Source organism: Podarcis gaigeae, assembly GCF_964106915.1.
Source record: "Podarcis gaigeae genome assembly, chromosome: 7".
Taxonomy (NCBI): Eukaryota; Metazoa; Chordata; class Lepidosauria; order Squamata; family Lacertidae; genus Podarcis; species Podarcis gaigeae.
This window is the reverse complement of record NC_139683.1, coordinates 87,440,914-87,455,122: the sequence shown is the minus strand read 5'-3', so window position 1 is coordinate 87,455,122 and position 14,209 is coordinate 87,440,914. Positions and strand designations below refer to the sequence as shown.

At 40.3% G+C, this 14,209-nt stretch overlaps 1 protein-coding gene across 24 annotated transcripts in view; it reads left to right on the top strand.

The window, feature by feature from the left end:
• The window catches only part of LOC310848927 (ankyrin repeat and KH domain-containing protein 1-like), a 91,167-nt gene that overhangs the window by 16,596 nt on the left and 60,362 nt on the right, over window positions 1-14,209 (top strand). For 16 of the 24 annotated variants that reach the window (XR_014566699.1, XR_014566700.1, XM_083748533.1 and 13 more), the window contains exons 3-8: window positions 2,933-3,089; window positions 4,616-4,763; window positions 8,459-8,606; window positions 9,465-9,698; window positions 10,968-11,062; window positions 13,258-13,495. Coding sequence is in view for 22 of the 24 variants with exons in the window: in XM_083748533.1 (XP_083604659.1) it covers window positions 2,933-3,089; window positions 4,616-4,763; window positions 8,459-8,606; window positions 9,465-9,698; window positions 10,968-11,062; window positions 13,258-13,495 (1,020 nt within the window). In the remaining 2 variants the exon portion in view is untranslated. The remainder of the gene's footprint in view (window positions 1-2,932; window positions 3,090-4,615; window positions 4,764-8,458; window positions 8,607-9,464; window positions 9,699-10,967; window positions 11,063-13,257; window positions 13,496-14,209) is intronic. The other 8 variants (XM_083748531.1, XM_083748530.1, XM_083748529.1 and 5 more) reach the window with 1 other exon arrangement.

Here is a 14,209-nt window from a genome sequence, read left to right as displayed (position 1 = left end):
TTTGACCTTGAGGAACAGAGATTGCTGTGTGCTCAGACATTAACAACTTGAAGTTGAGTTTCGGAACACAACTGAGTTTCTAGAATTGAACAGTTTAAAACTTTGTTTGGGATGCCTAAAAGAGTTTAGAAGTCCTTATGTCAAATTCAAGACATTGAGGCAATGTACTCCATAAGGTTTTACCCAGATGCTGCTGTGTAAAACTATGTTTTACTCTCACAGACTGTCTCAATTATCTGAGCTAAGTGATGCAGGAATAATGCTTCGAATCACAGTGGTGATGAGTTCAGGGATCTTGAGATAATATTGTTTAATGAAAAATGGGAGTATAAACAGGCTCTCATTCAAGTTTGTATCTGAATAAGTAATTCATGGTTGGTTGTAGCAGTCAGTCAATTGAGCAGTGATAATTTAAGTTTGCAATATGCAGCCAAAAAGCAGACAAGAGTGGGGAGTAAAGGTAGCCCTTTTGAAAATGCATTCCAGTAACCTTAACCAGAGCATCTAGGATGTATTTCATTTGTTGCATCAACCTATATTAATGAAAGGTGTTTCATGGTACATTAGACACAAATATAATCTAGGCTAGTGATTCCCGAACTTTCCCCCTATGGACCATTGGAAAATTGCTGGTGGTCTTGGTGGACCAATTAATGATTTTCCTGCCTGTTGTAGCAATTTCAATGCACTGTACTAGATAGCGAATTCTTTTTAATTTTATTTCTATTCCTGTTATTTTTTATATTGCATTTTATTGTATTACATTTTACATTCCATGGAATAAAATTATAATACAATAAAATACAATATAAGAAATAAAAAATAAAGTAAAATTGAAATATGATCATTTGACTTGGACATACCACAGAGCATCTAAATGAAGTTCACAGATCACAAGTCATCCATGGATCACAGTTTGAGAACCTGATCTAAGCTGATGTCTCTAGACAAAATCATGGCAGCCATATTCTGCATCAGTTGAAGTTTCTAGGCTGCCTTTAAGGGCATATTGCAGTAATCTAACTTGAAGTGACTAGGTAACTATTAGGACCAGGCAAAGATGATTGGGGGGGGTGGCATGTTCAAGGGAGGATAGCTCCCACCTCCCAATTTTTCTGTTTTCCCCCTGTGCCCTAACATTGGTTCCATATCCTCCTGGCAGGGGTACAGCTAGTATATTAAATCAAACTGATAAAAGGAACTATTGGGACACAGCTGCCACATCAGCTTTCAGGAGCAGTACTGGATCTGGAAGTACCCTGAAGCTGCACACCTGCTGCTTCAGGGGAGTGTAACCTCATTGAAAACATGCTGCACCCTGGCTCCTAAAGCATCAGTCCTAAAACTGCTGACTCTGAATTTTGTACATCCTAGCTTCAGTAGATGCTTTATTCATGCACATAATCAATGGAGATGAGGGAGAAATCTAGATCACTACGAAATGTTTTGTTTTTGAAAATGGCTATACAGTTGTCCGTGTAGATCCAGTGTGGTGCATTATTGGATTAGAGAGACTAGTTAGAAGCAGTAATGTTGGATTTCTGGGGGAAAATAAATTGGAAAACTGGATCTCTAATTGAAGGTTGTCACTGCTCAGCGCTGTTGTCCTAGCCACAAACCCATATCCAGTTGTTTTGGGGCTCTTGTGTCCTAAAAGGAGTCAAGGTTGCTCCACATACTAGGAATTTTACTCTTACCCTGTTACATTGTCAGGATTAAGAGGTGACTTGTCAGAAGCCTTTGCTTCTATTTCAGATTAAGCATAATTGAGAATTAGTTCCAAATCCTAAACGGTGATTAATCAGCTGTGAATTATTGAAACAAACTTGCTTCATAAATCACGGTTTGAAGTTCGTTAGCTTCCACTAACAATAGTCAAAACTAACTGCAATTTGTCTGGGTTGAGATATCATAATAAGTTGTGGTTAGTTTAAGTTGGAAATGAAAGCTTCTAAACTCACATCCATGTTAGAGGAAGGGGGAGACATGTAAGTGGATTGTCTGTGTAACTCTAAACTATAGTTAGCATTATATGCAAACAGAACCATTAAGTTGTGTGTAAAAGACTTTAGAAGGAAATGATAGCCAATTTCATAATCTGTTCCCGTGGCTTGAAAAATAATGCTGACATAATATTTCTAACATTCTTAAAAACATAGTTTAACACAATGTTAGAAACTCAGATATATACAGTTAGCAGAATGGAATGCGTAGTTGCCATTTTTGGGCCAGACGGCTTGAAAGTTGTATTTTTCAATATGACTTTTGGGTTCCTGAAATTCATTGATTGTGCCGATAAAATATAACCGATAGAATTCCACATTTCCAGATGGTAGAGATGTCACATGCCTTCCTGGTGCCTAGGCAACTTCACTTGGTTGCAAGTGGCCGATAGCCCAGTGCAAAATCCTTCTGGTAAATTTTGAATGCTTGTTTAAGCATGGTGTTTCGGCAAAAGGTACAATGAAGTATCTAGAACACTTCTTAAGTTTATCAGTTATTGATTGATTCATTTATATAGCCACATCCGAGATACCAAGGGTTCTGTCCTTTATATTTAATCGGCATCTAACTTTAACTTTAGATGTTTTTTTAAAATTCTCAATAAATTTTCATTATGTCATCTTTAAAAAATTGAAACATCAAGTGCAGATGCCGTTGACATTTTCCCATTCTGTTTGTAGTTCAGGAACATAAGAGTTGAATTTAAGGATGCAAAAATAATTATCAAGTCCTAAAGCTAGCTTTGTCTTTTCCATGTTCTGTTTGATCTTCCTGATATAGTAGGGTCAAAGTAGCTTCTAATTTTCTAGCATGTTTGCAGCTGACAACTTTAACTAATAGTGCATGTGGCTGAAGTTTAAAATGGTGTCTCTGCATTTTTTGTGTGGTTTTCATACTAACCTGATTGATGAACGCACATTCGCTGAAGGGATTGGTAAATTGTCCACTGCCGATGGTAAAGCCTTCGCAGATCCCGAGGTGCTCCGAAGATTGACTTCTTCTGTCAGCTGTGCATTGGATGAAGCTGCTGCTGCATTGACACGGATGAGAGCAGAGAACAATCACAATGCAGGACAAGTGGACAAGTATGTATTGAATTCCTGTTCATCTGGTTTGATTCTATCTGCATTTGACTTGAAAAGCTGAGGATTGTGGATAAAGTGGCTCTTGGTATATCTAATAAAGCAATATAAATAGGCCTAGATCAGCTTCTGTCTCTGAGATTCAGAAATGTAAACTGAATTGTGACCACTTTGGGCTTTACCCAAAGTAATATTTCAGCCATATCAATCCCTCAATGTGATTCAGAGGCGAGATTCTCTAATTGGGTTGGAGAGCTTCAGTAGCAAGATAAGGTAATGTCATGAGACAAAATTGACATATTTCCACATGTTAATTGATGAAGTATATTCACATATATGTTGCATCTATACAATTTCATGCTAACTTAAAAATGGGATAGTTGTGAAATGAGGCAATATGGAGCACAGAAAATGAGGCTTATATACTGATAGGAAAGGAAGGAAGGAAGGTCAGGTATTACTTCATAGAATATTAAATGTCAAATAGTTGTCCTTGGTAAAACTACACAGGGAAAACTAATTGAATGTGCGAACATTAATACTGAAATTGCTTGCAATAGATACATTCATTGCATCAGATGAAACATGCATTTTGAAAGAATTTGACTTTAGGCCTTCAGTGGCTGGATTTTGTTTTTTTAAGTGGCAGGTAGACTTCAAATATCCTGAATTCTCATAATACAGATAAATGATCTGGGCTAAAGTCAGCATAGAGATTAATCTCTCATCATGTTTTTTAATTCATACAGTGTTCACTTAATGACTTGGGAACTTGATAGACAATATTTTCTGTGAAATTTACTGCTTAGCCAGCAATATGGAAGACGATATGCATTTCTTAAAGTGTTTGGCCAAAATGTTAAGAAAACCACGCTGCAATTGTTCCCTTTATTCAATTTTAAGATTTAAGCTTCTGAAAAAGACACATAATCTGGTGCACTTATGACTCAGTCATCCTTCTGCCTATATTATAAATTTATATAGCTGCCTTTGAAATTGTGACTTACCAGTGCTGTCCTATGAACTGCCACATAGCTATATAAAGACCAAGTGGTGTACAGTCAATTTACGGTATACTTATTTTTATATTTATGTAAGCTTTGTGTATTTTTAATTTTTGGTATTTTTTTATATAAATATACAAAACAACCTTTCAAGGTGATTACAGTAAAATACTTCAATTTTGTCACCCATAGTGGCAATTTAGTCCCTTCTAAATTATGCTGAATGCATTCTTCATAAATCTCCCAGATTCCTAGTTCAGGCATCTCTTTCCCTGTTGTGAGTTGTATGGAACTCCCATTTCACTCCCATTTTCCCAAATACAGTCACAACAAGAGAACATTGTCTAAGCAGCTTGCTAAATTATTCTTCATGTTTGTTTAATATAATTTTGTAAAGGACGCCAGCTGTCTTTAGTAATGAAAATTGTACTAAATAAGTTTTTAGTTAATCATAAGTTACCATTTGTGTAATTCATTTGAGCTACTTCCATGTGTGCTCATTGCATTTAAAATGTTATCTTTCAGTCGCAGTTTGGCAGAAGCATGCTCGGATGGGGATGTAAATGCTGTCCGGAAGCTGTTGGATGAAGGAAGAAGTGTAAATGAACATACAGAAGAAGGGGAGAGTCTCCTTTGCTTGGCATGTTCAGCTGGGTATTATGAGTTGGCACAAGTGAGTAAAGACTAGTGTTCTAAACCATTCCTTTAAATACTAAAGGTGTGAGGCCTGTAGATAATCTTCTAACTTATCCAAGAATTTAAAAGTGTATTTTTAACCTGGTATCTAGAGGGTGCAGTACAAACATGCTTTCCTTAACACAGTCATATCATTTCTTTAATGCTAAAACTTCTCATGAACCCAGAAATAATTGATATGTTTATAAAATGGACTACTGATTTAAAAGGACAAGGCAAATGTTCTGCTCACGTATTCAGTGGCTTTTGAAGGGCTTACCGTATTTTCCCCTCTATAACACTCAGATTTTTTCTCCTAACCAGGAAGGGGAAATGTCTGTGCGTGTTATAGAGCGAATGTGTGGTCCCTGGAGCCGAAAAATCAGGCAAAAATCAAATCGCCAGGCAAAAATCAAATCGCGGCGCTTCACGGAGAAGGGAAAACTGAAAAGAGGAAGCGGCTGCTTTCCTGCATTCTGCCTCAGGGTCTTACTGCCCACCCTCCTCTGTTTCGTTGCTGTGTTTGCTGAAACGGAACAAAGAGCAGGGAAAGCCCCTCCCCTCCAGGCAAGCTCCGTTGCTGCTGGGGGAGAGGGAGAGAGAGGGGGGAAGGGAGAGAGAGGGGGAGGGGGAGGGAGAGAGAGGGGGGAGGGAGAGAGGTAGAGGGGGAGGGAGGGAGGGAGAGAGAGAGAGAGAGAGAGAGAGAGAGAGAGAGAGAGAGAGATGGCTGGCTTGGGTGGGGGAAAACTTTTGCCTTTCTTTTCTCCAACCCGTTAAATCCCTCTCCCGCATTCTTAGCCAGCTGCTTCTCTGCACACCCCTCTAATATCCCTTCTTTGTTTTTCCTTCGCTCCCCACTTAAAATGTGGTTACAAAGCATAGATCCACATAGATCCTCAGGATCTTTGCATTGGGTCACCCCAAATTCACCATCAGATCACATAGCATGTCCATGGCTACAGCCTGCACCAAAAAAATCACGCACCCAATGTTGCCTGGGGCTGCAATGGTGCAAAAACGTGGTTAAAAAGCATGGATCCACGGGGATTCTCAGGATCCTTGCATTGGGTCACCCCAAATTCACCATCAGATCACATAGCATGTCCATGGCTACAGCCTGCACCAAAAAAATAACGCACCCACTGTTGCCTGGGGCTGCAATGGTGCAAAAACGTGATTAAAAAGCATGGATCCACAGGGATTCTCAGGATCTTTGCATTGGGTCACCCCAAATTCACCATCAGATCACATAGCATGTCCATGGCTACAGCCTGCACCAAAAAAATCACGCACCCACTGTTGCCTGGGGCTGCAATGGTGCAAAAACGTGGTTACAAAGCATGGATCCACAGGAATTCTCAGGATTTTGGCATTGGGTCACCCCAAATTCACCATCAGATCACATGTCTGTGGCCACAGCATGAAGCCCAAAAATGATACATCCACTGTTTCATTCAGAATGTTTTTTCCCTTGTTTTCCTCCTCTAAAAACAATGTGCGTGTTATGGTCAGGTGCGTGTTATAGAGCGAAAAATACGGTAATCCTGCAAGGTTTAACTTTAACAAGAAAGTTGAAGAAACACCACCAAACAGGTTTTTTTCTGACTTCTTAGTATATTTCTGGGTAAAGATGAAGTTTAGTAGAACGCCTTCCATTTCTGTTATTCCTTGATTCTTGAGCTATTACTCTATGATTTTTGAATGCCTTCATCTGCCCCAGCTGCAATAAAACATGTCTCTACAGCCACAGCGGGTGCTGTAACTCTCCAACAGTTTGTCTTCACCCCCAAAGGCACACTCTTCCATTGTCTTCCAAGACAGACAGATGCCAGCCAACTTTGAGCGTGGTGTCGTTTGTCAAGACGTTTCCTTGGAAATGTCATTGGGACTTGTTTTGTATGTCTTAACACTGGCAGTATCACTATCGGTGGTAGTGATGCTTCCATTTAGTTCTATGGCAGAAAGTAAACATCTTCATTGGTGGCACCAGATTTCTCTGTTGTAAAAAGCTGCCCTCTAACCATCATGGTTTGTTTCCCTTTCCCCACTCCCTTTTCCCAGTCATGGTAAGAATATTCAAGTAGAGCTGTCCCCACTGTGAAAAGGGAATGGTAATGGTTTTTCAACATCAGGTTAGGAGAACTAACCATATCCATCTCTGTAACCCTACCTTCTGCCTGCATAATCCGAAGGATTACTTAGTATGACATGGACTTCATGAAGTTATTGTCAAGATTCTGAGGGTCACTATAGGGCTGTAGCTCAAGCTGCTGAGAGTTATTGTGGACACAACTGAGCTAGCTGGAACAATGGTCTGATTTGGCAGCTTCCTGTATTCATGGAGATACTATGACAAAGTCTGAGGATGGGATTCACACCATGAGCCCCATTAGCAGAAGCCCTGTTTAAGAACTTCCAGTTCTGCAGTGGTGCTTTCCCTCCTCTGCCCTTGTCTCCCAAAATTGGATCTGTGGGGTTTTGGAGGATGCTCAGAGCAGCACACAGGGGTGAGAGGATCACCCCATCTGGCAAGCTGAAATCCTTCCCTTGGTGGCACGTTTGCCATTGTACAACGTCTAATTCCACCCAACAGCTTTGCAGCTCTCAGCTTTCGTTCTGTGTGTTTGTGCCAGAGATTATTACAGCAGAGAACTAGAAGCTAGAAGTAAATTTTACCTAACCTTGTTTGAGAGAAATTCAAAAAGAAAAAGTGAGCTTAATGTGGTGGTCATGTGAATTTGGATCATATCCACATACTTTGATGTATTCAAAGTATGTATTGAAGTATTCAGGTTTACAAGTACTGAGGGGGTGGTCATCTTTCGCTTTGTATTCTTTTATCCTCTTCCTGCCCTACAAGGTACTCTTCCCTTGTTGCCTTATTACAAAACCATGATGGTGTTTAACTTTACCACCATCTTAGTGTAAAGGCCATGTGGAAGGCTAAGATAGTAGATGGAGAAAAGTGCAGTTCCCACAGTGCTGTGCTGTTTCTTTACTTCAGGAAACAACTCCACATTGTGGTGGTGGCAGGAGTGCAATAATACAGTCGTACCTTGGATCCCAAATGCCTTGGAACTCAGATGTTTTGGTTCCCAAATGCCGCAAACCCGGACGTGACTGCTCTGGTTGGTGAACATTCTTTGGAACCCGAACGTCCAATGAGGCTTCCACGGCTTCCGATTGGCTGCAGGAGCTTCCTGCAGCCAATCAGAAACCGCACTTTGGTTTCTAAACGTTTTGGAAGTTGAACAGACTTCCAGAACAGATTCTGTTCGACTTCCAAGTTAAACTATATTGAACTTAACTATTTCATTGTTAACCCAGGACAGTTTCCACATTTCCCAGGCTTGTAAATGAATCACATTTATTTTTATACAGACTGATTTAATGATTACCCATGCTTCCTTTCTACACCCTTATCTAGGCTAGGCCCTTCTCTGCTCATACCTTTTTTTTTTTGTTTTCTTCCTCTGTTTCCTTTACAACTAGTTTTTCTCAAAATGGCATTCCTCTGAATGGAGACTTCTGTTTAGAGGGCTGGCACAGTGCTGGTGATAAATGACTTTTCTTGTGACTGAACATCTGATTCTTCCCTTCACATTGAGAATGACTAAGTTGAAGCCTTTAAAAGACCAAGAAAGGGGAATAGTAATGACTGATAGGAGTTTAACTTCTGTTTCATTTATTCAGGTACTGCTTGCAATGCATGCAAACGTTGAAGATAGAGGAAATAAAGGAGATATAACCCCACTCATGGCAGCAGCCAGTGGCGGCTATGTGGACATTGTGAAACTGCTGCTTGTTCATTGTGCTGATGTCAATGCCCAGTCTTCGACAGGTAAGTGTAAATAAGAAATGAAAAACTACTAATAATTTGAGTGCCAATAGATTATTACTGGAAATAGATGCAAATATTTACTTAGGGATGTGTGGAAAGTAAAGGTAAAGGTACCCCTGCCCGTACGGGCCAGTCTTGACAGACTCTGGGGTTGTGCGCCCATCTCACTCAAGAGGCCAGGGGCCAGCGCTGTCCGGAGACACTTCCGGGTCACGTGGCCAGCGTGACATCGCTGCTCTGGCGAGCCAGAGCCGCACACGGAAACGCCGTTTACCTTCCCGCTGGTATGCGGTCCCTATTTATCTACTTGCACCCGGAGGTGCTTTCGAACTGCTAGGTTGGCAGGCGCTGGGACCGAGCAGCGGGAGCGCACCCCGCCGCAGGGATTCGAACCGCCGACCTTTCGATCGGCAAGTCCTAGGTGCTTGAGGCTTTAACCCACAGCGCCACCTGCGTCCCGTGTGGAAAGTAGTGCACTGTAAACTTTGTCTTTTAAGTGATCACTCAGTTGAACCTGGATAAAGAAGTTCATGTAGTATTAGTGTTAACATTATAATATTTTAAAACAGCAACACTGTCACATTTAGGAGAAATTAAATACCTTGACACTAACTTTTAAGTTTTCATAAATCATTTCTCTGTAGTAAGAAATATATTCTAAAATCTTTGCTCGCTAGAAATGACTATTGTAAGTACACTAATGTAAAACGGCTCAGAATGTCAATTTGTAACCAGTGTTTTCTGTTTGATATTATGCAGATTTAAAGTCCCGTCAAACAGTAGTCATCCTTTTGCGGGACCAATTTCTTAATCTCAGGGGTGTAAGTGACCTTGGTTTGTTTTCCCCTCTTCTCTTAGGAAACACAGCACTCACTTATGCCTGCGCTGGGGGATTTGTTGATATTGTCAAAGTGTTGTTGAAAGCAGGTGCGAATATTGAAGATCACAATGAAAATGGACATACCCCCTTAATGGAAGCAGCCAGTGCAGGTCATGTTGAGGTTGCAAGAGTGCTTCTGGAATATGGTGCAGGAATAAACACTCATTCCAATGAATTCAAAGAAAGTGCTCTTACACTTGCTTGTTATAAAGGTAATAATAATATAATAATAAAGGTAGGACATTTTGAAGAATTGCATTGGAAAACCTGAGTATCCCTGTATATCCTTCTCAAGAAATCTGCTGCTTGTAGCATTACACTGTGTGTTTAATTATAACATAAAGGCATAGTATGCCCTCCACAATTCACTGTATGTAATGCCATGCAAGAGGGCAGGGCTGAGGAGGGGAGGCCATGGGCTTAACAGATTCCAAGTTTGGACCAATTCCTTGAAGAATTTCTGTGCTCTGAACTTCTGAAATTGTTTTACATAGTAGAAGTTCTATTGAAACCGAGTTTACCACCTTAGAATTTTCACTCTAGAAGTTTTATAGCCGTTTGATTGGTTGCAGCAATATTTTATCACTAAAATAATACTAAAGCTTTTCTCACTGTGTGAGAGGCTTTCCACTTTCAAACTTCAGATTTTGATTTTGGGAAAATCCTGAGGAAAATAAAGAGCCAAACTGTTTTTTCTCTCTCCCTCCTCCATGCTAGAACTTACTAGTATTTGTTAGTACTAGATGTACTCTGTGAGCCACCCTGAGATCTTAGGATGAAGGGTGGTATATAAATCCAATAAATAAGAAAGAAAAGGTCGATTAATATGTCTAGAATTATGGTTCAGAGCTGTGAAAGCCTGCATTCTTTTACCCAGTGCCACAGGGAATGTTCAAAGCTATATATGTTCAGAGAGAGAGAGAGAGAGAGATATTAAAAAACCTAATTTCTGTACCAGAGCAAGTTGAACCGTACAGCCTGAAGGATCAAGCCATTTTATATATTTGCATAACACTTTATTCTACATTTTTAGAAGTTGTTTGGTCATTGGATTAAAATTTTTTTTTGGGGGGGGGGATGTCACCTGGCAATATCACTACCAGCATCTTAATTCAGAAACTACCTCCGTTTTCCAGATTTCCTGTTTTTCAAATATTAACATTGCATTCAGGGCATATTTTCCTAAGCCTGTTGGGGAAGGAGGAGTGCTCAGTAGCACATTTATTTATTTATTTATTTATTTATTTATTTAATGCATGCATGCATGCCTTCCCTAATGTCCCAGGACGGGTTACAACAAACCATACTATTCAATGCATGTAATGAAATGGCCTCTGACAAAAGCTGCCACATGCCAATATACAGTGTGTTAGTACGTTAAGTTGGCTTAATGTACTAGCTTGGTGTGAAACTGTTAAGCATAGTTGGTTTGAATCATTATTAGGTCTTGTAACATGCTGATTTTTCTCTTTTATTTGAAGGTCACTTAGATATGGTTCGTTTCCTGCTTGAAGCTGGAGCTGATCAAGAGCACAAAACAGATGAGATGCACACAGCTTTAATGGAGGCTTGCATGGTAAAATAACCATTGGATTAAATGGTGTTTTGGTTGAAGAAAACTGAAGAACTTGAATATACCTAGCCTTACCTCTTTCACTACTTAAAGAAAACACATTGCAAGAATGTTTATGCAAGATCACAGCTATTCATTTATGTTCTAAAAACAGCATTCCAGTATTTATTGCCATGGCATATAATTTTAAGTCAAACACTATTTTTCTTCATCTTGGTAAAATTGTAAAAGCTAGTAGTGGGGAATGAGTTGTTAGCAACTTGCAATCACAACTTAGGTTAGCAGTAAACTAACTGTAGCTTGTAATAGCCAGAAAAAGAGCATAAATATAGTAACTACCTCTCTGAAGAAGAATGGTCTAATGCTGCAGTAGTCTTCTGCATTATGCCATTAGCACTTGTGGATGCAGTGAGTAGTCAAAAGCTTTGATTGCCTACTGCCTGGTTTGAAAAACGTGTAAGGACCGTTACTGCTGGGAAACTGCATAGAATTAGGTATATTCTGTATCAATGATACACTTTCTATTCTGTATATAAGAATACACTTCATGATCTGCTGTGAGACATCATAGAAGCATTTGAATAAAAGCAACAATCATATCGCATAGTAAGTAGCAGCTGATTAAGCAGCAGCAAAGGGGCAAATATTCTAAAAGGCTCAGTGAAACAATGGTCTATTACTGTCTGCCTAACAGTAGGCTGTGATGGGCATACCTCTCTAGGGAGGTTGTGCCTAACTGAGAATGAAGTGACTCTGTTCACATATAACGTTAAGCTAGGTATGGGGAACCTTTGGCCCTCCATGTCCCATGAATTCAGAAAATAATCAACAAAATATATTGTGCTGTGGTATTCTTTCAGCTGATCCCTGCAACCATGTTGAAAATGGAGGACAATGCCAAACTTCCCCTCCCTCTCCCCAGCAAGCTGCAATGAACATGGAATTAAATATCTACTCTAAATTGATGACAAACAAACGAACTCTTGTAGATGCTCCTAGATTTGTGCATGCTCTGTCCAGCAGAATATTCTGTGACTCTTCATCCCATGCAATTAGTACAGGTGCATCTGAATATAGGTGTGGAAGATTCTTGGTCAGCAGAGGAGTGAAGCATACAGAAAAGGGTTAACTCCTAGAAGGCAGTGGTCCAGGGCAAAAAAGTTCCCAATCAACCATCATGTAGTGCAGGGGTCGTCAACTTTTTTATACCTACCACCCACTAATGCATCTTTCTTGATAGTAAAATTTCCTTACTGCCCATCAGTGCTCAATGGAAGGAGGATTCAGTTTCTGCCGTTGAACTCCCTACCGCCCACCTAGAATCCTGAAACACCCACTAGTGGGCGGTAGGGACCAGGTTGACAACCCCTGATGTAGTGGGTTAAGGAGTTCTGCAGGCATACTGCTCTTAAATTCAGCTGGTCTTCTCCCGGCATTGCTGCACATTCGGGGGGGGGGGGACCTGGATGGACGACAGCCACCAAATGTGACTATACACACCACTGCTCCTCTGGAAGTTATATATGGAGCAGCCATCGAGGTCCACCCACACAGCTTAGTGAGACTCCACAAGGTGGACAAGTTTGCATCAGCTGATGAAGGAGGGTCCTTCAGCAGTTCCTGTAACTGGAAGCTGTCATCCCACTCAATTTCAAGGTATACTGCTTCTGAACATCTCTTTTGTATGCTACACTCCTCCACTAACTAAGAATGGAAACTTGGGACGCTTTCTGGTCAGTGGAGAGTGGCACATACAGCTTGATTCAAGTTGAACCTGATTCCACTGATATCTCTTCTCTTTTACCTTCTCAGTTGGCTTCTGTATTGCTTCTTCTGTTCTTGTTTCATAGTTCTTGTTATTAGACACAGTGGGGTTCTCCTTCGGATACAGTTTAGTTACTATAACCCGTCTGTGGACTGGTGGAAAGGTTTCATCTGGCTGTAGCAACAGGAAATTAATATATATATATGTGTGTGTCTTGACCCTGTTTTCTAGAAGATGACATTCCTGAATGGTTCACTCTGCTGATCAGAATAAGATTTCACAGTAAATTCAATTGTTTGCAATTTAAGCTGAAGAGTGAACATAGATTCCTAACATATAATTCAAATGATATTGAAAATTTCCTTTCTAGAATATTTGATCTTTCTTTCTTTCTTTCTTTCTTTCTTTCTTTCTTTCTTTCTTTCTGAAATAGGATGGGCATGTGGAAGTAGCTCGTCTGTTACTGGATAGTGGTGCTCAAGTGAACATGCCTGCTGATTCCTTTGAATCTCCACTGACACTTGCTGCTTGTGGTGGCCATGTGGAGCTAGCAGCCCTGTTAATAGAAAGGGGAGCAAACCTTGAGGAAGTTAATGATGAAGGTTATACTCCATTAATGGAAGCTGCTCGGGAAGGCCACGAGGAGATGGTGGCTCTCTTACTAGCTCAAGGTAAGACAACACATTTGTTGCAAATTAGAGCATTAATATTATTTTTACTAGCTTCTTTCTTGGTGGCTTGCTAGCAGAGTAGTTCATAGTATCATAGAGTTGGAAGGGACCACAAGGATCAGCCCTCAAACACCAATTGTGGTGTTGATTCTGGTGCCTCTTACATTGAGGATATTTACTAGGGCTGCTAACCTATTCAGAATTCTCTAGATCAATAAAAAATATTACTTGGAGTAAAAAATGGTGTTCCCAACCAACCTGATTAATTTCTAAGCACCTTTTATTGCAGGATGTAATGTTTGTTGGATTAGAAAACCTTCATTTTGTGCAAGAGAAGGCAAGAGAAGGGGTTTAAATGGACTTGCTCAGCCAGCCAGTGTTGAAGATGTGATTAAGGAATCTTGCCCTTTATCTGTGCCAGCAGCAGTTCCACAAAGCTCATTAGGCTGCTACTTTGGGAAGAATACAAATGTGCCCCCAGTGCTTAATGTTTGGCTGGTGCTTCTGTGTTTCTCCCACTTGTTCCTACCTCTACTGCTAATACTTTGCAGATTGGATGAGGATCTTGCACACCATAACATTGCTCTGTTGGCTACCTTCGTAAGAAGAGCCAAGTGTAGACCAAGAAGCAGGTATTGCAGGGAGGCATCTTTGCTTAACTGGGTGTGGAATGTGTGAAAATGTCTTAAGTTAATATGTTACCTGGCAGATAAG